Raw genomic sequence first — 25,134 nt, 5'->3', positions numbered from 1 at the left:
CTTGGAGCCCAGGTAGTATTTGCCAGGTCCCGTGCTCCGTGTGATGTTTTTCATTAAGCGCTTGAAAGAAATGATCTTGTGGGGCTGGCATGGACATTTGGCACAGGGAAAACTCAGAGTTAAGAAACATTAACAGCCTGTCCCAGGTTGAGACAGAAGAAATGATGAGGCCAGGACGTGAACCCAGGGCCCACACCCTTAGACCATTGCTGCCAAGGAGGACAACAGAGTTTTCACCGCTCATTGCTCAATTCCCTTCTAAAAGTGGTGACCTTTATCCTATCCAATGCTGCCTCTCTGCAGCTTGTCATTTCTGGGTGTGTTCCGGCAATCAAAACTATTCACAAAACCCTGGAACCATACGCCCGCTCTGGGGAGCAGCTGGTGGTAAGGAATACCTCTGTCCCCAGAAAGAAGGTATGACACTTTCTCAGTTAGGCTCAGTGTTGCCTCAGGGCGGGAACCTCTCCACGAGTGATGGTGAAAAGCAAAGACCGCTCTGTGTTATGCCAACGCCGACCTCCCGCAAGCACAGAAGTCGGGCCATGCTGGCCACACCCACCTGATGACGGTCTGCTTGTTGGGGTCGTAGAGAGACATGAAGAGCTCGGCGTCTTCCCCAATTCTGCATACAAAGTTCCTCACGAAGACATAGAGGCTGTGAGTAGGGGACGAGGAGACCCGGGAGTACATCCCATAATCTGGCTGGTCTTTTGACTGAGAGGTAGAGGGAAGGAGAGAAGAAGACGGAGAAAATTACCCCAGTAGCACATGCAACAACAGAAGGATGTGGGGAATCACGTAGGTTTTAGCTTGAAGATGTCTCCGTTGTTCCCAGCTCTGCCACTGAAAGTGTCTGCAGTCTGTGCCAAGTCACGTGGACTCTCTTGGCCTTAATTTTACATCTTGGTTTCCCACCTGTCTTCCTCGTAAAGTTAGCGTCATAAAAAGCAAATAATATAAGAGAAAAAAATTGCGGAAATAAACTTCATCAAAACTAAAAACTTTTTGTTTTTGAAAAGACACATTTAAGAAATGAAAAGGCCAGGCACAAGAAAAACATATTTGTAAGATATATATCTGATAAAGATTTGTATCCAGAATAAATAAAAATTCTTACAACTCAAGAATAGGAAAACCAGCCCAATTAAAATGGGCAAAATATTTGAACAGAAACTTCACAAAGAAAGATACAAATGGTGGTGGCCAGTAAGCACATAAAGAGATGTTCAACATCACTAGTCGTCCAGGGTACTGCAAATTAAACCGTCATGTGAAACCACAACATAATCATTAGAATGGCTAAAGTTAAGAGACCGCCAATACCAAGTGTTGGCGAGGAAGTGGAGCAGCTGGCATGCTTGTATATTGCTCATGGAAACACAAAATTGCATAGCCCTTTTGGGAAATAGTATGGAAGTATATTAAAAAGTTAAACATACACTTATCACATGATCTAGCAATCCTACTGCTAGGTATGGCCCCCAAAGAATGAAAACATGTCCACACAAAGATTTGTATGCAAACGTTTACAGCAGCGTCAGTTTTAATAGCCCCAAACTGGAAACAGCACACATGTCCAACAATTGGTCAGTATTGTCCACCACAGAAAACTGGTCAGTGGCAGAGAAATTAGCAATGAAGAGGAAAGAAACATTAAGATATACAGCAACATAAACCTCAAACACATCATACAGAGTAACAGCAAACAGAAAAACCCTATCATTCCATTGATATAAAACTCTATGAAGAGGCAAAAGTACAGTCATGAAAAGCAAATTAGAAATTGCATGGGGATGGGGATAGGGGATGGGGAATGGGACCGATTGTAAAGGAACTCAAAGAAACTCTCAGGGTGAGGGACCCATTCTATATCTTGACTGTGGTGTTTATCCAACACTATATATTAGTAAGATTCATTAGACTGTACTTCTTCTAGAATAAGTTAATTCTGTGTGAAGATTATATCTCAGTAAATCTAAAAATAAGGTTGCTTTCAAATACACAATGGTTAAAATTATCTTTAAAGTTACGAATCAGATTATGTTAACTTTGAAAAGAGTGTACTTCCTTAAAATCATTTGTTGGCTTCTTACCACACTCAGAATAACATCTTAACTCTTTCTATGTGACTCCCCAGGCCCTGTCCCCTGGCTCCTGCGACCTACTCCTCCAAGTCATTGCCTGGACTCTCAGAATGCTCACCATGCCTCATGTATACTGGTCTTTCTACTCCTTAAACATTCAGAACTCAGTCCTGCCTCAGGGCCTTTGCATCTGCTCTTCTCTTTGCATGAAGCACGATGTCCCTAGAACTTCAGGGGTCTGATGCCCTCCCATTATTCGAGTGTCATCTCAGATGTCACTCTTGAAAGAGGCCTTTCTTCATGGTATCTTTTGAAATAGCTCCCGATTACCGCTGATTCACATAACCCTAGTTTACTGCCTTGTAGAAACTCATCACCACCTGAAATTAACTTCTCCGTTTCTTTCCTTCTTTACGTTTTTACTGCCTTTTTTCCTTTCTCCACTCTGGACTATAAAAGCTCTGGGGGGACGGGAAACTTGCTGGAATTAAACCACCTGTAAAATGGATGCAGAATGAAGTACAGATCCAAGCACAAAAACACAATAAACTGTGCGTGGTTACTGACCATCTCTGATCACGGGACAGATGTCTCTGAATAATATACAGTCTGGTTAATTAGCCTGTGTAAGCGAGGGTGTGCTAAATGCCGGCCTCACTTGGCCAAAGCCCATTCCACAAAGCTCACCATCTCTTCCTTGATACGCTCTGTGATTTTATCAGTGGCTTCCTCGTGTGCATGGAACAAGCTGATGACGCTGGTGTTATCAGGATCCAAGATATTCCCATCTTCATCCCTGACGATCAGATCGAGTTCAAGGATTCTGAAAAGCAAAACAGGAGGAGAGGATAAATCACGGAGGCTGGAGTCTTCAGGGCATTGGCGAGGCGTTTCCACCACTGGGAGGCGCTTAGGAGCAGTACTGGGTTGGGGTCCCAGGGGTAGGTTTGCAGAGGCCTTCATCTGAAGCAGCTTTTGCCCCTGATGTTGGGATGGAAGACCCCGGCTGTCCACACACAGAAGGCAGGAGGAGGGGGGCTGATGGAGATTCTGTGAAGGCCAACAGTGGTCCTGTTTATGCACCACTACCAAGTACCCAATGGAGGAAGGGCAGCAAAGACAAATGAAGGAGACAACATTTTCATCTGTTATTGGAGAATCGGATTGAGAGGCACATCCAAATGCAGACAGGAGGGGGCCCGGAGTCACCTGTTGGCCCACACTTATTAGGAAATTAACTTCCAACCAGATAGGACTCCTAACGTTGTGCAGCCACACTGCAGAATGGGCCACGCTTGGGGGAATAAATGCAGTCAACGAATGCCGAGCAGAGGCTCGCCTGGTCTGGGAAAAGACGGAGCATCACTGAATTATAATTTAATGCCAAGATTTGTCTAGCTTAGTCTCCTCAAAATGTATCAAAGCAGATTCAGTTCTAAAATGGATGAATAAAACATCCTCCCGGTGCTGTGGCCACGGGAGTTGGAGTCCTTTGAGGGTTCCTCCCCCACTCTGCGGGTGCCAGTTTCACCTGAAACTTGGGAGCGTCGGGAGCCGGGGGGCCAGGCAGTCAGGATCCCCACGCCCCAGCCTCTGGAGAGGCTGCCCCAACTGGACAGCAGACCATCCATTGTGGAGCGCGGACCATTTTGACATTTTCCCCTGAGGAGGGAGCCCCACCGCTCCCTTCTGTGCAAAAAAGTGGTAAAATGAACCCAAGATGAGGGTGGGGGAAAAAGTCCCCATGTTATGTATTTTTCTAAAATAAGTTTTTTAACATAAAGAAAACAGAAATGGCTCCTTTTGGGGCTCCGTACTGCCTTCTGGACAAATCTAAATTTCTCTGCTTGGTGCTCAGACCCACAAGGTGCTGGCCTGGCTGCCTTCCTCTCCGTGTTCAGGTCCATCTCGCAGCCCCTCCCCCCCTTCTCTGCAATTCTTCGTCTAGCAATCCCTGCTCATCTTGTTGGATTCAGAGGTATCACCCCCTGCCCTGTCTCCCACATCCAGCCTCCTCTGGAGAAACGCAGGACTTCCTACTCAAACGTGTGTTTACTTCTCCCTCGCTAACCCGCGTAGTCCTCGGGAGGCAGCAGGACGCAGTGGTTAAGCACTCGAACCCTGGAGTCAAACGCCAGTGCTCCTTAGGCAAAACGACCAAATCACTCTGTGAGCCCCAGTTTCCTTCTTTGAGAAATAGGGCGCTGTCATGAGACTTAACTGAATTAATACATGGAAAGCGCTTAAAACAGTACTGAGCCCACAGGCAGCACACACTAAGTTAGTATTATTCGTTCTCCTCGCTGGCTTTTTTGTCATTGTGAAATACAAACTGAGGCTGCAGTTTGTAAATGTCCCCGGGGCCACTCGGTGCATAATAGAATTTAGGGGTCTGCGGGCAGGAATGGAGTGGATGGGGGAGGAAATTGGCTGGTTCTGATCACGCCTCCCGGACTCAGTTCCCCGTCAGGCCCTCCCGACTCTGGCTGCCAGGCCCGTGCTTCCTGACACTCTCCCCAGAAGCCTGGACTTCTGATGTTCTGGAAGCGGCCCACTGCACCCCAGATCCGAGCTCTGAGCCCCCAAGACAGCAGGCGGGTGTTGATTGAAGGTGCCCAGGTCTCCCTCGCGTGCAGCTAAAGTTGTCAGGGAAGGGAGGCAAGAAGCAAGGGGCCCCTTTACTCAGGGCTCCATCTCCCCATATGTCTCTCACTTCCCCGGAGGGAACTGTCTGAAACTGAAAGCCCAGGGCTGCCTGGGGGATGCTGCAGAGGTGGGGCTGACTTAGAGGGGAGCTGTTTTCCCCCTTTTTCTCATGAGCATCATTCATGCACTCACGGAGTTACCATTCACTGGGCACCTCCTGCCTACAGAGCCTGCTCCTGGTCCACAGAGAGGAGTTAGACAGTCGCTGTCTTAGGGGGTCCCCCAGAACAGCAGGGGAGACAGGCTGTAAAGAGGTGAGACTGTTCAGGGCTCCCAGGGCCTGCAGGAGCTGCTACCCCAAGAAAGGCTTCCTATGAGCGGAGACCATTTATTTCATCCTTGGCCCCTTTTCTCGGGAGCCCCATGAGGCAACGACAGCTGAAGGCCACAGATGCCATTACTGTGAAGCAGCACAACTCCCTCAACTCCCCAGCGCCCAGCTGTGCTGTGCTCAGAAGCCGCTGCACTGCGAACTCCTCCTGTCGCTTTGGGGTGATGTGCCATATAAGCAGATTTGGACGTGCTTGACGGCTGCCGGCAGAGGAACCAGCAGGAGGACTGTGCCCCTGGGATGGGAAGCAGCTGCAAGTTGGACTATTGACTTTCCTCTTTGTATCTTCTTCCTGGTGCATGTGACAAAGACAAGAGAGCCTGGCTGCTGGGAAGTTTTCTTCTCATGCATGGTGAACAGGCTCTTTCTACTTCCCCCTCAGGGAAGTTCCAGCCTCCTGACCCACTTTGCAATCTTCTGAACATGCCACGCTCCCCCCTCCCATTCCTAGCCTCTCTCTTTTTTCTTTTAGCCTACTTCACACCTCTTTCAAAATGCCGCTCGGAGTCACCTCCTCCAGGAAGCCTCCCTTGACTTCCTTTTCCAAGTCGAATTAAGACTATCTTGCTTTCTAAGTCATCAAACTTCTAACAATACATATCAATAGTTTACCTGTAGCTCCATCCCAAATGGACTGTGGTTCCCTCAGTAGACAGGAACTTTTGTATCTACAGCCTCAACACTTAGCAGGAAATCAGGCCAATTATAAGTCCTCGGCCAATGTTCGTTGCTGAGATGAATAAACAAAGCAGGGGGGAAGGGAAGCCTTTGCAGCTCTCAGATGCTCTCCAAGCAGCATAGTGGTGAGGCCCATGGTCTCCAGCCCCAGACAACCTGGACTGAAATTCTGGTTCTGCCATTTACTAGCTGTGCGACTCGAAACAAGTCACTGAACCTCTTTAAGAGCCTCAGTTTCTTCATCTGAAAAAACTGAGGACCATGAAACTGCATGGCCCATAGAGGTGTCATAGGAACTAAATGAGACACTGCATGTAGAACCTTTAGTATCAAGCCTGGTGCATAACAAGCCCAGATTAAATGTTAGTTGAAACATTATTACCGCTGCTGTCATTATCAGTGGGTTGTCCTGCCTCAAAAAATTGTTTCACATGCTTCTCAACTTCACAGCATCCAAACTCCAATCAATTTCTGCTAATCCCTTTGGAGGAAGCTCATTTGTAACTGTGCATGAGTTAGGCATGTGGCTTGGATAATGTAGGATGGGGAAGGGACACCAAATCTCACCCTGGGATTTAAGGGAGAGCTCTGTCAATGCAGGAACAAAATGACAACTAAGCCAACAGTGAGCCAGCATGACTGTGCTCCCCAGCCTTCTGGAAGTAGGTTAAATAAGCGTCCTCCATCTCTCAGCTGGGTAATAACCACTGCATAAGTAAGCCTTCTCTCCGCCTGGGTCCCAGGGGGGTGATTACAAAGGCACACAAGCACAGCCTTCGTAACGGCCTTCTCCCAAATAGAGAGTGGCAAAGTCGCATCTAAAAATGAAACCAAGCTTCTTGGGAGGGAGAAAGGGAAGAAGGGGGTGGGGAGGGGAGGAAAGCCTATTTTCCGAGGGAAGAGCGTTTACTTGTTGCCATAGTCGATTTTGGAAGTGACTTTCTGCTTCAGTTCCTTCAGCTCGTCCTTGGGCAGAGTTCCTGAGAGGAGCTGGGACCGCCACTCCATCAGGTCGCACATCATGGACTGCACCTGGAGGAAGCGCTCCTTCTTGCTGGCCTAAGAGACAGGAGACAGTCCCCAACCACCCGCGTCAAAGATGCCCGGGCATCGGTTTGGCAGACTGTGCCCAAATCAGGTGAGCCTGTGGGGGGCCATGGCTGGGCATTCTTCCTGGCCCCTACCCAGCTAAGAATCAGTGGCAGTCTTAGTCACCGACATACCCCTCACTCTGTCACCTGGGCCACAAGCGTTTCCCAGAAGCAAAGGTAACAGCGCCAATCACTTCTTGGTTAAAGAAAGGGTGATTTCTGACTCGGACCCAAAAAGATACTTGAGCAGGAATACCATGAACATCTGCTGTGAAGGGGAGATTTTTGCTACCCCAAAATACATCTCTTGAGCATGAGGATTATTTTGAGCTAAAGGCAATCCAAAGCCAACAGACTTAGGAAAAGTTCTTTCCCTCCCCCTCAACTGCCTAAATTTACACTGGACAGAGAGCCAGTACCAGGAAGAGAGCTGCTACCAGATACAGCTTTTTACCTAAAGCAGCCTACCTGCAGAAAAGTAGGCAAACTTGGTGTCCCAAACATCTCCCCCGCCGTCCTGTGAATGCACTTCCTCCCCTTGGTATTCCCAGGCCCTTCCCCCTTCCTTAGCTCAGGATGTTTCATAAGCCTCCATTACCTGGCTGGCTTTTGAGTCTCGTATCTTTGGGTCTCCCATAGGTATGAAATTAAATTAGTTTTTTCTCCTGTTAAGCTTCTTTCTATCAATTTAGTTATTAGACCAGCCAAAGCACCTAGAAGAGAAATCTCGCAGAGTTGCGCCCTTAAACCTACATATGGAGTCTGACATTAATGCTGGGTGGTCAGTGACTTGAATTGCAGGCCATCCAGCTGGTATCAGAGAATCAGAAATTTGTTGCTAGAAAGAAATAGCTTACTATAGAGTTCTATATGGACATTGTTTAGGTTCACTAAAAAAGAAGCCAATTTAGGTATTAAGTAAATATTACATAGATGGTATATAGAGAAGGCAAGAATCAAGAAAGTGATACTGGAAAATTGGAAGTTCAAGGATCTCTTTACTAGGGCAAAGGGCATGATGGGCTTGCTGTCAAAGACACCTTAAGGGAAAATGCCAAGCTTCCGTGGTGCATGTGTTTGGCACTTTTAAAAAGGGAAGCGGAGGTGAATAACCAACCACGTTAGCCTCGAGTCTACTATTTTGCCCCCCACGCATTCCTAGTAAGTTTGGGGGAAACTCACGGAAATGGAGGGATCAGTTGCCACCTATCATGAACTATCCCCGTGGGAGTCAATGTTTGGGACTGTAAGGGTCAGTCTGCAACCGCGTGCGTTCCATGGTGTGCAGCGTGCAAAGGCCAGTGTGCAAAGGCCAGTGTGCACAGTGCTGCACCAAACACGCAGTGAGCCTGGGCTGGCATTTTCACTCTCCGCTTCATGGTTTCCTTAGCTAATTGCGTTCATTAGAACTTTAGAAACATCAAAGGAAGATTCAAAATGAGGTTCCCTTCCACAAAGGGAAAACAGATGCGAAATGCACTCTTTGTTTTGCTGGGGTCCAAGCTTCCTCAAAGATCTGAGGGCAACAGCCATTAGTTAATTAACAAATGAGAACACTATTTCTGAAGATGTTTTATAAACAGACCACAAAATCAAAATCCCCCAAGCTTATTAAAATGCAGAGCCTCAATGACGTAAGCTTTATTTTTTTAACAGCTCTCAAGGCGATTCTTAAAAATACTCAAGTTTGATCATGTTTGTGCTAGTGTAAAAAAGGGTCACACCAGACCCATTTATTGACTCTGTCACTAGCTCGCTGTGTGGCCTTGAGAAAGTTAACTAACCTCTCTGGGCATTGACGTCCTCTTATACTTTGTTCTACTATGTCAGTGAAGCCACCTTGGCCTGCTCTGCTCAAGGCTCAATTGCAACTCTGAACCAAACCAAGGACTGCAAGAAGCTTCCCTCCCGGGGAAGAGGGTTTTGAGTCTCACCACGTAGAGCTGTTTCCAGATGCTGCCCCATTCCCAGAGTGTCGTCGTCACTTCTTGTGCCAGAGGAATTTCTGCAGGAATGATGTTCTCGATATTTCTATTTAAGGTGGAAGAGAAAATGGTGTGAAATTGAGACCCAGGTGCTAACAAGGCAAAATGCTGGAAAATTTGCTGCCTTCAGCGGCAGCTGCTGAGAGGGGCCTTGCTGTCCTGAGACTGAACTGCCTCCGACAGCGACACCAATTACATTATGCAAATGCAAGGGACTTCCTGTTTAATGTCCTCCTTTACTGGGATGGGCCCCTCAAGTTCATTATTCAGGATTAATCTAATTAGTACAGTTCAAGGGCGGTTGCCAATGAAAAAACTGATTCTCCAAACTTACTGATACCAGCTCAGAATAGGACCTGAGCGTGAAATAATTTGGCTCAGGTGAGGGAAAGGGGGAACACAAATACACACTGGCCGGAAAAAGAGGGCTCATATCTGCCAGGTTTTCAAAGCAGACAGCACAGAGACATCCCATAAGGCATTGAAGGGTGAAGTCTAGTGAAGAATAACAAATACCTTCTTTTTTCAATTGTCACTTCCTTGATGTGGATAAAAGACTTAGGAAAAATGCCCTGTTGGAAGTAAGAACATGACTTAGCATAATACACACAACATAATGTAAAATACAACGGGATGCCATGTCCCTAAGAAACAACCAACCCCAGGTCTCCATGGTTTTCCCAAAGCCACTGACTGGTGAAACTATCTGCCTGTAGAGGAATAATCCCAGAGTCAGGGGAGCGGGTTCTAAATCCACCTGTTTAGGGCCAGCTCCCCTCCAGCTCTCCATCACTTGTTCGAGACCCCGCAATAGCCCTACGTGCCAAAGGATGCTCCAACCCCACAGCAGACACTCATGTTACCATGTGGGCAAGAGAGGAGCGCTGGAAAGACTCCCTCTGAGTGAGACCGGGCACCCTGCCTGCCCCTCCCCTGCCCCATTCCGGGAAAGCAGCCTCCCCCCACGGTCACGGTCACGACCAACAGTTGGAAGGTCAGGTCCTAAAGCAACAGGATCCCTGGTTGCATGGGAACTAGTTCGATTTGAGACCCCTTTCTCCCTGGATTTATTTCATTGTTCTTCGAGAGCAGAGTAGGATCACGCCTCCCCACACATCATGTCAGGAGGGAAGGAAGACGCATCTAATATTATTTGCTCTCTCCATAAGCTTGGCTCAGTGAACACGAAAAGTTTATCAGTTCCTTGGAAATCCCTCCGTAAAGTCAACCAACAGGCACGTGAGGGACATCCAGCTGCTGCGCTCAATGCAGTGAGAGGCAAGGAGATGAGCAAAGCAGGGGCCTGCCCTCGTGGGACAATGGCACAGGGCGGGGTGGGGACAAGGGACCGCTCCCAGGGCAGAGACTGGCCCTGCCCTTTGTCATGTTGGAGACACAGGTGAGGGAATGACGACTGCCCCGACCACTCTAAAGGAAGGCATTAGAAGATACACTTCAGATAAAGGTGCACAGTGCCAAATGGGCTCGAGGGAGGGGGGACTAGGATGGGACTGGCATCTCAGGAAAACTTTCAGGAGAAGAGGGCCCTGCCAGTTCGCCTTAGAGAATGAGGGAAAGAGGGAACTGAGGCCCAGTGAGCAGCAAGGTGTGGACGTGGGGAAGCACAGGGCACGGGCGGGGACCAGCGTGCTGAGGAACAGCACGCGAAGATACCAGGATGGCCCCACGTGAGAACAAATTAATCTTACCTGTAACATTTTGTGCTTTATGAGGTATCCCCTATACCAGTCTGCAAAAAGAAAACAAAGAAATGGGTCTCCCATCTGTTTTTACCAGTGCGCCGCTGTTTTTTTGCTGTTTCGTTTTTTTGTTTTTTGTTTTTAACTAGCAAAGAAACTGCTTTAAACCCTAGATACAGATCAAAGTCTAGAAGCCCCTGGACTTCAACAAGCTGTTGAACAGGTGGCCAACATCTCTAAAAAGCATCTAAAAATACAGAAATTTCTCATAAAAATGCAAATCTCCTCCTTTTCAAAACAAAAACCAAAAACTCCAGAGGCCCAGAGGTGGCGCCCAGCGCTGCCCGCCCCCCAAAAGTTGGCTGGCGGAGAGGGACAGCTGGTCCCATCGGACCCAGCAGGTGCCTCCGACTCGCCAGCCTCTACCCAGCCCCTTACTTCTTTCCTTCATCTGCCGGGGCCCCGTGTCTATGTGCGTTTCCAACCTCTGCCTTAAGGACACGGAAAGGCTACAGGAGTTCGACAGACACCCTAAAATAATACCCCAGTTCTACCAGCAGCAGCAGATGTCTAAAATGTGCTTTGCAGAAGTTAATCATTACAAACAGGCCAGTTCGGGGATGGGTAAAAGGACAGAAATTTTAAAAGATTCTTCTTTTCGCAGGATTATCAGAAATGATCCGACTAACACAAATCCAAATTACACAGAGTCCTTGGACAAAACAAACCTCTCAGTGTAGCAAGTATTGACGACTATAATGAGTCCACCGGCCTTTGAAAAGATTCAGGCATAGGCAAGAAGTGGCATTTGTCATCTCGGTAAATAAAAAGTGTCTGTCAGGAGCCTCATTAACAAACCCTCATTACCAGGCTGACAGATTGTAGTTGAAATATGTTCTCCCCAGGCATATGAGCAAGCCCCAAAACAAACAATCTAAAATACAAAGTCACCCCTCATGACACAGCTTGAGGGGTCTGGTCCTGAAGACAGCTCAAAAGCAACAAGGACCCACAGTGGCTCCTATTGAAAGACAGAAAGCGAGAGAAAGGAGAGAAGGAAGGAGAGAGGGAAAACAAAGGTACGGATGCAAGTTAGAGTGAAAGAGTCTCGGGTTTGGAATAAAGGACCATTCTACACACTCTTCCTATCTGAAGCCTTGTCATCTTGACGACAACCCTATGAATTAGGAACTGTAATAATTATCTCACTGTACAGAAGCATGGTCTACCTGAGGCCCAGAGAGGTTAGGGAACTTGCCCAGGGCCACACAGCTATGAGTGTCGGGACTGACTGGAACCTAAGCAGCCACCATGCCTTGCTTCCCCTTTAATGGAGGAAGAAGGTTTTCATCTTCCCAACTGAACGCCCAGAACTACAGGGCCACTGAGTTGCTTTCCAGCTGAACACGCCCAGCGGTGAAAAACTGACCACTTCAGGAAGGATTGCATTGTATTTTCACACTCCTAATAATCTCTCCACAACGAATGGCAATACTTAGCCATGAACGATAGTGCTTATCCTGAGTGCTTGCTGTTTGCCAGGAACTCTGGTAAAGTTTTTTATTTTGTTTTTCAAATTATAAATTAATCTCTACCACGATGGTTCAAAGTTGCTACGCTTACTGTCTCAAGTTTTCCACGTGAGAGGCACAGATAGAGAGGCACAAATAGAGAGGCACAGAGAGACTGAGCAACTTGCTCATGGTCACACAGCTAGTGGCCGGTTGAACAACTAAGACTGAAGACCGAGTATCTGCCTCCAGCAATGACACTCCGCCGTAATACTTCCTCCACACCCCACCAACTGCGTATGAGAGTGTTTCTGTCATGTCACTAGCGACCATTTATCGGTCATTTAAATCATGCAAAACCGTATGCTAAGTGTCGTACATGCATTTTCTCATTTAGTCCTCCTATCATCAGTACTGCGTGCTAAGTACTATCATTCCCAGTCTATAGGGGGAGAAATCGAGATGCAAGTCAATTGATCTGCTGGACCAACTGGCACAGTCAGGGCTCGAGGGTACGCCTGTGTGGCGGCAGAGCCAGGCCTCAAGGCTGCCCTGCCACACTGCCCCCCATGAAATGAGCACAAATACAGATAACATTTTCTTAGAGCACAAATGAATCAAGGTCTCTTGGGTGCGATGACCTGAATCCACTGATGGTCAAGGCCGCCAAAGTCCACCAGAAACAGGAAAACAATCAGGGGATGAGCGGTCCCTATCCAAAGCTCATGCCCACATCTGCCTCTCGCCACAGTGGGCAGCAGGGAGTGGTTACTCGGGCATACCTTGGAGAGCTCCCCGGAGTATGGAGTCTATGGACTCTTATCCGGGAGACGCATCCGGGCTCCAAGGTTCAAACTGAACCAACATTGACTGCGGCTACTAAGTGCATGGCTCTGGACGAGGGCTTCCAGACAAGCCACAGCGCTCCTTGCTAGAAAGGGCTCACTGCCTTCTCCCCTTGTGGGATGAAGAGAATGCATCGACTGCTCCAGGGCTGTCCTTAGGACTTTTGCTGTCATCCCCACCCCGGTGGGTCATTGGCCTCTGTGACCTTCTGAAGTCAGCTGCCTAATCCGGTCAACTGCCGGCCAGACCCAGCTGTCCTGCAGGACCTGGTGGAGCAGATGACAACAGTTGGCCCACACCGCCAGATCCGGGACAGCGGACCTTGGTCAAAAGCAGGCTCAGGGTCGCCCAGTGCTTGCCCTACCCCAGGTCGCACTCCGGGCCTCGACATGCTCTCCAGTTAAATAACAGCAACGGCTTTTTTGCTGATCCTATCTATGAAATAGCTCTTATTTTTTTAAAATAGAAAATTCACAGAGTTCATCCTGGGGGAAGAGGAGAAAAGGAAATTTTGGACAGTTATGAAGTACCAAAATACTTAAATTGTCCTCCCTTCCCACCCCAAATACCAAAATAAAATGTACCTAAATTCTCTAATCCCACAGGAGTTGCAGGTGGGGGGTGGAAGGGAGGAGAAAGAGTAAAAATATCCCGAGCACCAAAAAAGAACCCATGGCCTACATTTCCAGTCCTCTCCCTGCAGGGTGATCTTTGGTTACGTCACTTAAGCCTCAGTCTTTTCATCTGTAAAATGAGGGAAATAACACCTACTATACTTTAAACAGGATTATGAAGGCAAACACGTCTGGGAAAAGTACAAAACGTCAGAGGGGAAGAACATACCCCAGAATTCCAGGGTGTGGACACAAAGATAAGAGGGAATAAGGGAGAGGCAAACAGGGCGTTTCAACTGCATGTAAAATTTTCGTTTCTTAAAAAAAGTGCCTGCAGTAAACATGGAAAATGTTAACATTTGTTTCCCCAAGTGGTGGGTACCTGGGCATCTTTTACTTCCCTGGATGATTTGGAACATCTAATTACATTAAGGTCAGACAGAAGCTAGTACCTGCCAGTGGTTAAGAGTGTGGTTCTGAAATGAAAGCCTGGATTTGAATATATACGACTTATCGCCTGTGTGATCTGAGGTACTGCTTTTCTCGGAGTCCCAGTTTCTGTACCCGTAAAATGGTAATGATAGTACCTGTCTTACAAAACTTATATTTGATAACCAATTCAGAGTTTGCCCAATGGCTGGTATATGGTAAATGTCCAAAAGTTAGTGAATGCCATTCTTTTTTTTTTTATATAAATCAATCACCATCATCAACCAGAGAAAACTGGGGATATTTTCCATTTTATTTCCAAAGCCTAGAGAGGTTGAGTGTTTTCTTAGTGAAATCATTTTAACGTATTTTCGTAACAACCAAGCAAATGAGACAGGCTTCAGATTTAACATAATGGAAGCTGATATTTTAGCCCTGTGCTCATTCAGGAAAGACCACGGCACCTGCAAATTCCCAGCAAGGAACAGCTTCACTTAAGGAAATGGAGTCCCTTCACGTAGACCTGTTTGTAGAACAGACCCGAACAAAGGACCAGCTTCCTACAAAGTGGCACTTTGAAAAGACACCCTGTTAAGTGCTCATAATGTCCCCCCTTTATTCTGAAAGCGAGGAACTTAGACGGAACAGGATCATTCTGGATGGTGTAGTAAGTATGGAAGCTGCTGCCTGGCTCAGGGTACACCCCACTCTGCAAGTGGTAGCTCTTTGAACTAGAATGAGGCAATGCACATGTGCTGACTTAGAAGGAAGCCCAGACACTTTTAAGTGAGTAGAACAAGACTCAATGGTATTACACTACACACTTGACCTTAGACAGAGTGCTGATTTCAGGTTCTTTGCAGGCGTGTCCAACCCACAGCCCATGAGGCACACGAGGCCCAGGAAGGCTATGAAAGTGGTCCAAAACAAAATCGTACATTTACTTAGAACCTTTTTTTGTTTTGTTTTGTTTGGCTCATCAGCTTTCATTCGTGTTTGTGTATTTAATGTGTGGCCCAGAGATGCCAAAAGGTTGGACACCCCTGGTAGTCCCATTTCTAGAAAACAACAAAAGCCATGCCTTACTTTAAAAAAATAAATAAGACGCCATGTCGCCCTCCTCCTTCACCCCTTCCCCTTGTTTCATTTTACCAGTAAGTGAAATTCAAAGGTTTCTGGGGGACCGCTCTCTGGAAATCCCATTCTCTCACCACCAGAGTGGGCTCACATGGCTGGGACTGTGTGTGTGTATTAGTAGATGGAGTGGGACTTACCCTGCTATTCCAGAGAGAGACTCAGGGAGCAAATAACAAGCTAGAGCAGACACTCCCTCCGAAGGGTTTATAAAGAAGAGCCCGGACAGGCTGGGCCACCCCCAAAGAACATCCCGCTACCACAGTGGCCTGATCAGGAGGGACAGGTAGATCTTTGGTGGCGGCAGTTTTCACCTGAGGACGGCATGACATAGCGCCCTCACGCCCCAGAACAAACCCAAGCACGCGGGTGCAGTCCAGGAGATTCACTCAGAGATGCTGGGGGCAGCTGGCATCTCACTCCCCAGCTACATGGCTACTCGTGCAGGGGACCAGCTGAGCTCTGGGTTCACTGGATCAGGGAAGACGGAGAATTGGGAGGAGAGAACCTCCAAGTCCCACCCCCAGCTTTGTTGATGCTGGGAAAAGGGAAGGGAGAGAACAGCAAACCAGATAGGGAATTGAAGTCTTCTTCTGAGATGTCATTAAATACCAGGAAAGATGTCAAATGGGACTGAAGGAAGCGACGGGGAAAATAAAACTGCTGTTATATGTTTCTCCCCAGGAGTCCTGACTGCTCAGTACTCATTTTCATGCGTTTTCCACATTTAGCATAAGGACACACAATGTGTATGCCGCCTCTGGGTAGAAGAAGCATCCTGAGAGATGCAGTGTGGACACAGCGATGAGCATAAGGAAGTCTAAGGCTTAGCAACAGGTCTCCTTCTACACTGTTGAACTTTCTATCACAACAGAATGTTACCTTCCTAATAACAAGTTAATTGAAATGCCTGAGCTCTAGTGAAAGGAAAGCCACTCATGTCTGAGGTTGCAGGTCAGCTTTTTGCTTTCCTCACGTGTCGGGCCGAGTGAACCTACTATACACGCAAGGCAGGGCTCGTCTCACCCACTCCAGGCAAGGAGAGGGCCAGCTCCAGGGCTCTCTGGGCCATGGGGCAGAGACACACGAGATACGCATTGTCGTTTCAATGCAACTCTCCCTAATAAGGGAAAGGAAGGAATTAACCAACCCAGCGCACCTAGGAGGCAGGCATGGTACCAGACGGCTCCTCCACTTTCTCCTATTTTGTCCTCATAACAAGCCCAGGAGCAAGGCGGTGATAACCCACCTCGCACATGCGGAAACTGAGGCCTGCCTACCCAAGGTCACTCAGCCAGAGGGCAGTGGAGCAGAGAATAACTTTCTGATTCAAAAGCCACTTTTTGGGTGGTGAGAGGTAGAGACAGGGAGGGGGGATTTTAAAACTATTGAAATGCACAAAGAGTAAAATTAAAATAACAATCACATTCCTATCACCTAAAATTAATGACTATTAATATTTGGAGATATGTGCTTTGAATCATCAAGACTATATTATTTTCGTCTGAAATTGACATGTGCCATTATAAAGAATTTAACTACACTGAAAACTAAAGATATAAAAGCTAAAAGAATCATGGTGAATCTCATTGCCCAGAAAAAGAAAAACACTGTTAATAGCATTCCAGTCAACTTTCATTTATATTTAATATACAAAATGATAGATGGATAGATGAAAGAAATATAATTTTTAAATGCTCTTATAAAAATCAGCATATAGTAAAGATACTATGTGCTGATCTCAAAATACAAATCTCTTACAAACTGTTGAATACAAATTTTATTTAATAAAATTAAAGAAATTTTAATTAAAATGCTAATGAATTAAATAATTAAAATTAATTAATATTTGTATTAAACAGGAAAAGAAATTAAGTGAAATTGAAGGAAATGTGGAAACTTCAATAAAGTGCTTCTTCATAAAAAATTTTCCTAAAAATTCCTCTAAAATGAAAATAGTTATGAAAAGCATTAAAAGACTGGAATGGTGATAGTTTTTTTATTTACATGTTTTATTTCTAATTAATATTGACCATCTCTGTTACAAAAATGATACCATGGAATTAGTCTGCTCTCTGCCCCTCCTCTCCCCATGGCATAATTTCATTGGTTGTTTTTAACTGACCAGTTTCCTAACAGTTACATTCTTTTTGGTAGCCATAAATATTATGACTTTCAATACTCATTTTCACAAATTGATTCATTTGGACTCAATGGTCACCATTATTTCCTTTTCATAGCTTTGCAATTCTTATATTTTAAAATTTTGATTCATCGCTCAATTGACGGACTGGATTTTTTCAAGTAGTGTGGACCAAAAAAAGGAGGGGTTCTATAGAAAGTCACCTCACAGGGTGATCTGATTATAAATTCCTAATTGGGCAGGTCATGGTGGCTAGTCACATCCCAGACATATCATTTTTTAGTAAAGGGTTTCCTTTTGCCTTAAGCGAGGCCTGTCCATCGTTTCTGGGCATATAGGTTAACACACCTTTGAAATAAGCTATAACCACCCTCAAGAAAGCACATACCAGCAATCTTATTAACTATCCTGAAATCCACGACCACCTTTCTATTTCCCACCTCCATGCAATCTTCCTTATGTTCCCTCCTTAATTACGAATGAGAAAACTAGCTGCAAAACTGTTGTTCTCCAGAGCATCTGAGATCCTGCTCCCAGCACACATGGTCAGACAGGCTCAAATAGACTCAAAAAAATTCTCTACTGGTTTGCACATTTCTTATGTTGACAGCAGGTTTCTAGAAGAAGGTTTCATGGCCACACCTAAGTTCCTTCTACTACAGCATTTTGACTAATTTTTGACTAACCCTTTTCATGTTTTTAGTGTTTGCAAAGAGAGAGAAGATGATTCTGATTGGACCATTTTCAATCAGAACCCTAAGCAGAATGCCATAAGTTGAATGCAGGGCAGACAACACCAGGCCTGCGCTCAGAACCCTCACCTGTCCAAGGTTCTTAGGGAAACCTTAGCTCTCCATAAATTCCAGTGTGAAAACTCAGTTCAGGGGTGAGTCCTAATAATTTGCATGCTAATTCCTCAGACACACAATCATTCTAACAGAATTCTGAACACCTTATTTTTGAAGTATTCATGAACTGTCAATCACTAACTAGATAAATATGCCCAACTCTCTCTAGAAAGGCATCGTGACTTTTTACAAGAATACATTAAAATAAGACCAATGAAATAAAATTAAAAGAGAAAAACCAGGTTAGAAGCAAGGACGCTAATCCCAAAGACAAACACAGGCGGCCTGAGTGGGTGGGGCTCCAGGCCTGGCCACCTTGGGGAAGACTGGCTGCATGCAACCTGTGTGGTCCGTGTCTGCCTTCAGGCTGTGTCCCCAGGGAAACTGCATGAAAAGAAGAGGAAAATAACCTGTCTGAAGGCATCCAATTGGAGATACAGCTTGTCCCTGTGAGGAGCGACTACTGTATCAATTACAAAGAACTTAGCACAGGGCCCCAGCCCTCAATGTGGTGACAACCCAAAGATGGCTAAGTCTGTCGGCATCCTCCTTTCCTCACCCTCCTTTCCTCGGCTCTCTGTCTCCCCTTGAGGGGGGCCTCATAAACAGTAGCTAGCACGCCTGCCTGCTGCCTGCTGCTCACCCCCATCCCAGGTCGGGAGGGGAGCCTCTCCTGGCAGATCACCCGGGGGCAGGGCCAGGGCACGCAGCCCACTGCGCTTTTCTCTCTCCTCGCTCTGCCCCGCCGGCCACAGGAAGGGTGCACTGGACGCCCTCCACAAAGTAGGTTTATGAGCAGCAGCCTCGAGCTGCTGCAGCTGGAAGAAGCTGCCTGATGGCGGCCCACACACGAGCAAGCTTGTTCGACCCTTACCCAGAGGCCATGTTCCCAGGTCAGGAATATCAGGGACATAGGTGATACCTATTGACTTCTAATGGCCTGACTCACGAGTCCAAGTCCACTAGCCTTTGCACAGATTTAAAAAAGAACCTCCTGCTGCCACCATCACCATAGGTGGACACAGCCCAGTGGACACTTGGCTTCATAAGAGGATGGTGCCCTTGCATGTGAGATGCCACTTGGCCTAAGACGGGGCTCCTGGCTTGGTGAAGGGAGTAAGCACTGCTCCCTGGGCCAGGCACAGGGCCAGGTACGAGGCCTGGTGCAGCGTTCCTCCTGGAATCAGGGGTGTGGGTTACTGGGCCCTTCAAAACCCTAACAATGCCTATTTTCCTATCTAGTCGTATCGATGCTAATAAAGAATTGTATCCAGAAGGTGTCACAGGCCAAAACTACCCCATCAAACCACCCAATTAGGCCTTAGCTACTAAGTATAAATTTCTAAAATAACAGAGTGTTATTTTCAGTAAACTAATTACTAATGTGAGCAAAATATATTTAAATAGGTTACACAGAGTTGCAGGTTCCAAGGGAGGGTTGGAGGTGCTGGGTGTGTACTGAGGGCACCCCAACCCCGTCAGCCAAGGTCCTGGCCTCCGAGGGGCGCCTGGACCAGGGACTCACCTCCGCAGGTCTCCTGTATTCGTACCGTGTCGCCAATCTGCAGGGAGAGCTGGGGGGCTCCGCTCCCTTGGAAGTTGTATATGGCTGTGAAACGAGAGAAGCAACTGGTGAGATTTCTAGGTACTGAGAATCTTTGCTCCTTCCTGCTCTCCCCGCCTTGAGTTTATCTGATGCCCACGAAGCCCACCTGGTCTAATCAAAACCAGCGCACTGCCTACCACGGGGGGCAGTTTAGGCCCAGCCTGGCCCCTGAAGGCCCCCACTCATTGGCCACACCTGACTTCGCCCTGGCACAGGCCCCGCACTCCAGTCTCAGTGATGAGGAGGGTGTTTCCACCATCTCCCGAGGGCTGACCTCTTACTGTCCACCTGGTGTGTGCTCGGCACATCTTCGCATCCCATTCCCACAAGGACTTTGTGAGGCACAAACTGTGACCACATTTTACAGATGAGGAAACGGAGGCACTGAGAGCTTCAACATCTTGGCCGAAGTCACCAGGCTAGGAAATGACAGGAAGGTCAGCATCTAACCTGCATACTCTCAACTGCTATAATGGGCTTCTCTCTGCTCCCCAGTTGCTGGGGACAGTAGCCTAAAATGACGGTCTCTCCACTACTCAACGGCCACACAACCTCTGCTGTCCCCTCTCTTTCTTCTACCCAGGTCCAACCAACCTTCGTTCCTCTACCTAAAGATTCCTGTTTCTCAGCCTTCACCAAAGTAAAGCCTTCAGAACACAGAGTCCCACTTCCTCCGGGAAGCCCTCCTTGGCTTACTCAGGCCACACTGACCCCCTTTGCCTAATGGCTGGTAGGGATTCAGATGAGTTTCTAATATTCAACAGTGTGCTCTGCCCTCACACACCTCCACACGGTCAGGTCCTGGGGGGCAGTGGTCTGTGAACAGAGTTCCCGCCGTGCGGACAGGGACTTAGCTGACCCCTCAGAACAGGAGATCATGCCACACCGTTGCAGTACCCAGGCCCTGCTCAGCATCACTTGCTCAGTGAGGACCAGGCCGCACTGTTAACCTAGACTAGGGATGCAACCTGTTTGCCAAGGGCTGCAGTGGAACCACCAGTTTGGAAGTTCTTCAAGAACAACACACGTGGTTTGATTTAAGAAAGGACCCTTAGGAAGATGGACAGTATGATCCTATAAGGTGGTCACTGTTCGTTTGTATAGCAGATGTTACGTAAGCAATTGTGATATGAGAGGCACATCTGATCTTGCTCTTTTGGTGAACACGCACATAAATATAAGGTCGCAAATATGGTACATGTCATGGAGCCCGGTGGAGAATAACAGAGCGCATTGATTTCCACTGGGGTAGTCGGGAAAGGCCTCCCCGATAGGATGTACATAAGATTTAAACAAGTCAGCTACGGAGAAAGCGAGTGGAAGGGCATTTCAGGGAGTGGGAACATCACGTGCAAAGGCCCTGAGGAAGGGAGGAACTTGCTGTGTTCAGGGAACATAAAGACAATTACTGTGGCTAAAGTATGATATGGGGGGGGGGGGTGACGCAAGGCATAGATGATGCTGGAAAGGCAGGCAGCAGGTCATGCAGGGCGCATGGTGAATCTGGGCTTTATTCCAAGAGAATAGAAAACTGGAGTGATTTTATTTAAGTGGTAATAGCTTTATTGAAAGATAATATACCCACTGTAAGCATAACATTTAATTATTTATTCATAGAGTTGTGTAACCATCACCACGGTTAATTTTGGAATATTCTCATCATCTAAAAATATCTGCCCAGCCCCAAGTGCCTGTTCCTCCGAAGAAGCAATTAAAAAAAAACAACTCACAAAAAACTGTCAGGATCAATTTTATCATAACCCTGGAAAATAGGTAAAAGTGCGTAGCAACCAAGCAAGTGGCTAATCAAGAAAAACACGACTGAAACCCAGTAAAGTTTTGGAATACTTTAACTTATCCTTGTCCATCCTCGACTCCACATCTCGGTGGCAGCCTTCAAGATGACATCCCATGTCCCGGGTTTGGGTTCCTGAGGCTGTAGGGAGTAGATTGACACTTGTCCCAAGAAAGTGTAGCTGTCTGCTTTGACCTACTTGCAGGCTCCCTGAAGGACTAAAGCCATGAACCTGCCTTTATTTTCCTGACTTGGGACTCTGTTAGGGCAGAAAATCAGTTATGCAGATGTGTTTTTAAACGCATTGGAAAGCCAAAGAACAACCTGCTTTCACAGGAGCGGGGAGTATAAGTTGGGGCAAAGGATAAGCCTGGGTGGGAAAGGTTTAGGAGTGAAATGCTTCAGGGAATAAGAGCTTTGAAGAACACCTAGTCATACCAATACCAGGGGATCTGGAGGCCATGCACAGGGTTGGATGCACGATGAGAAAGAACGTGAAAAAAGCTCTGAACTCTCAACTCTGGTTGCCCTCCAAGCTCCATGCTGTTAGGAAATGCAGGCTAAGACAGAGCCATAAACCGCTGGGCTGGGCCTTGAAGGTATGTCCCAATACACATGCAGAGTCCAGCTAAGAAGACCAGGTTTTTTTTCCTTTCAATTACAAGAATTTAGAGATGTCAGTGACCACATACCACAAATAATACTTTTAAAAAGTCACAAAATAAACTACTACAACTTCTATAGAGCAGTGACAAGTCCTGGCAAGAAAGGATGCAACTGACATCCAAGTCAGCAATTCTAATATTCGAGATATCTGACTTTTAACACAAGATTAGAGAGCACGTAGAGAAGCAAAAAAAGTATGTCTCATTCACAAGAAAAAAATAAATAAAGTAATGGAGACTGTTCCTGATGAAGGATAGACATTCTTAGACTTACATAACAGACTTCGAATAAATTGTCCTAAATACGGTCAAATACCTAAAGGAAACTATGGCCAAAAAAGCTAAAGGAAATCAGATAATGTCTCCAACAACAAAGAATATCATTAAAAAGACAGAAATGATAGAAATGAATCAAATGGAAATTCTGGAGCCAAAAAGTACAATAATAAATGTGAAAAATTCATTACAGACATTCAACAGTACCAATGAGCTGGCAGATTAAAGAATCAATGACCTTGGAAATATGTCCTTTGAGATTAGCCAGACTGAGGGTCAGGAAGGAAAATGAGCAGAGCCTAAGTGGCCCATGGAACACTATCAAACACACCAATATTCATATCACAGGAGTTTCATAACCAGAGGAGAAAGAGAAAAAGTGGTCAAAAGAATATTTGGAGAAAAAGTAGCCAGAAATTTCCATTTGATGGAATAAATGAATATACACACTCAAGAATTTCAATGAAATGCAAGCAGGATAAACTACAAGACATGCCCATTAAGACATACTAGTTAAATTGTAAAAAACAGTCGCTGGCTGGTGTGGCTCAGTGGATTGAGTGTCTGCCTGAGAACCAAACAAGTCACCAGTTTGATTCCCAGTCAGGGCACATGCCTGGGTTGCAGGCCCCAGTTGGGGGCGCTCAAGAGGCAACCACACACTGATGTTTCTCTCCCTCTCTCCCTTCCTGCCCCTCTCTCTAAAAAATAAATAAATAAAAGCTTTAGGAAAATAGTTGTCAAAAACAAAAGACAAAGACAGATTCTTTATAACAGCGAGAAAGAAGCAATTCATCATGTATAAAGAATCCTCAATAAATTTATCAAGAGATTTCTCTTTAACACCATAGAGGCTAGAAGGCAGTGGAATAACATACTTCTAATGCTGAAAGAAAAGAAACCTGTCAACCAAGAGTTCTATATCCTTCAAAAAGAGAGCGAAATTGAGATAATAAAAAACAGGGAGTTCATCACTAATCAATAATTAAAAAACAAATGCACAAAACATTAATTACAAATCTATAACAATGTACATACACTGTATATAGGTGTGAGAACAATAAAAAAGGGAGAGACAGGTTTGTACAGAAGCAGACACTTTGTCTACTATTGACGCTCAACTGATATCGTCTCGAACTATACTGTTATAGATGTAAGATGTTAACTGTAAACCCCAGGTTAACCATTACTAAGGTAACTAAAAATATAGAGAAACGTAAATGAGAAGGGAATCAACAGTCAAAAAAAATCAGTTAAACACAAAAGAAGAGATAAAGAATCGAGACACAAATACAAGACATGTGTTTATGTGTGTGTGTGTGTATATACATATATATGCAAAATGGAAGTCATTCCTTACCAACATTACTTCAAATGTAAATGATTAAACTCTCCTGAAAAAAAGTCAGATATTGACAGAAAGAACTGAAAAACAAACAAACAAACAAAAACCACCAGATACTAACTGTATATTATATACAAGAGATTCACTTTAGACCCAAAGACAAAAAGTAGGGTCAAAATGAAAGAATGAAAAAAAAAGTAATAATGAAAAGAGAGCTGTGTCAATGTACTAATATCAAACAAAAGAGACTTTAAGTAAAAAAAATTATTACAAGAGAAAAAGAAGGACATTATATATTGACAAAAAGCCAGTACACCACTGAAATGTAGCAATTACAGGTACACACATACCTAATAATAGAATACTAAAATATATGAAGCAAACATTGACACAACTGACGGGAGAGAGCAACAGTTCAACAGTAATAACTGAAGACTTCAAAACTCCCTTACTAGTAATGAATACAGTAGCTAGGCATAAAAATCAATAAGGAAAAAGATCAATACAATAAATAAGGAGACCTGATATATAGTGCACTGCATCTTACAATAGCAGAATACACATTCTTCTCACGTGCACGAGGAACAGTCTTCAGAATAGACCAATGTTAGGCCACAAAACAAGTCTTCAGAATTTTAAAAATAATGAAATCATACAAAGCATCTTTTCTAACCACAAAGGAATAAGGGTAGAATTGAATACTAGAAAGAAAACCAGAAGACTCATAAATATTTGAAAATTAAATGACATACTCGTAAACAACCAGTAGGTCAAAGGACTCACAGGGAAAATTAGAGAACGTCTTGAAACAAATGAAAATGAAAGCACGCCCTGCTACGACCTATGAATTCAGCAAAAACAGCGATCACATCAGTGAAGAGGCCTTGGGGAGGAAATGTGATCAGAACCCCCCTCACACATAAACAAGAGGCATTAATAATGGCACTTCACTGTGTCACAGGCATGCTCTCAGTGGTCCTTTCAGGTAATCATCACGACTATGGCATGGGGCAAGTACTGTCCCCATTTTACAGATGAGATAACTGAGGTTCAGAGGGTTTGAGTGGCTTGCCCAAGATTCCCCCTTACCCGCCTGGTGGTAAATCACAGAGCCAGGACTCAAATTCAGCCCTGTGCTTTGTTCATTCTCTGTACCCACTGCTTCCCTGCGGCACCTAGATGGCAGGTGTTCAGGTGTCCACTAGATCCTGCTTCCTGCTTCAGCCTTGCACATTCTCTGAGCTGCATTCTCTGAGGGAAAAGGAGGAAACTGCAGGCTCCTTGGTTCAAAGACCTGTACAAATACGCTCTTTCACAAACTAGTCTTGTGAGCATTCTCAGGGA

The 25,134-nt window shown here is 45.8% G+C and overlaps 1 protein-coding gene across 2 annotated transcripts in view; it reads right to left on the bottom strand.

Annotated features, from left to right (window-relative positions):
• Positions 1-25,134, bottom strand: part of DOCK2 (dedicator of cytokinesis 2) — a 357,524-nt gene that overhangs the window by 317,447 nt on the left and 14,943 nt on the right. Inside the window, exons 2-8 of one of the 2 annotated variants that reach the window (XM_037057743.1) lie at positions 19,629-19,712; positions 10,588-10,628; positions 9,395-9,450; positions 8,828-8,927; positions 6,713-6,861; positions 2,775-2,910; positions 563-717 (exon numbers count right to left, since the gene is read on the bottom strand). In XM_037057743.1, coding sequence (XP_036913638.1) covers positions 563-717; positions 2,775-2,910; positions 6,713-6,861; positions 8,828-8,927; positions 9,395-9,450; positions 10,588-10,628; positions 19,629-19,712 — 721 coding nt within the window. The remainder of the gene's footprint in view (positions 1-562; positions 718-2,774; positions 2,911-6,712; positions 6,862-8,827; positions 8,928-9,394; positions 9,451-10,587; positions 10,629-19,628; positions 19,713-25,134) is intronic. The other variant, XM_037057741.1, reaches the window with a different exon arrangement.

The sequence above is a fragment of the Sturnira hondurensis genome, unplaced genomic scaffold (genome assembly GCF_014824575.4).
Source record: "Sturnira hondurensis isolate 20B ecotype Veracruz unplaced genomic scaffold, ASM1482457v3 Scaffold0009733, whole genome shotgun sequence".
NCBI lineage: Eukaryota > Metazoa > Chordata > Mammalia > Chiroptera > Phyllostomidae > Sturnira > Sturnira hondurensis.
Note: the sequence above shows the minus strand (reverse complement) of the source record. Positions and strands in the feature narration are given on the sequence as shown.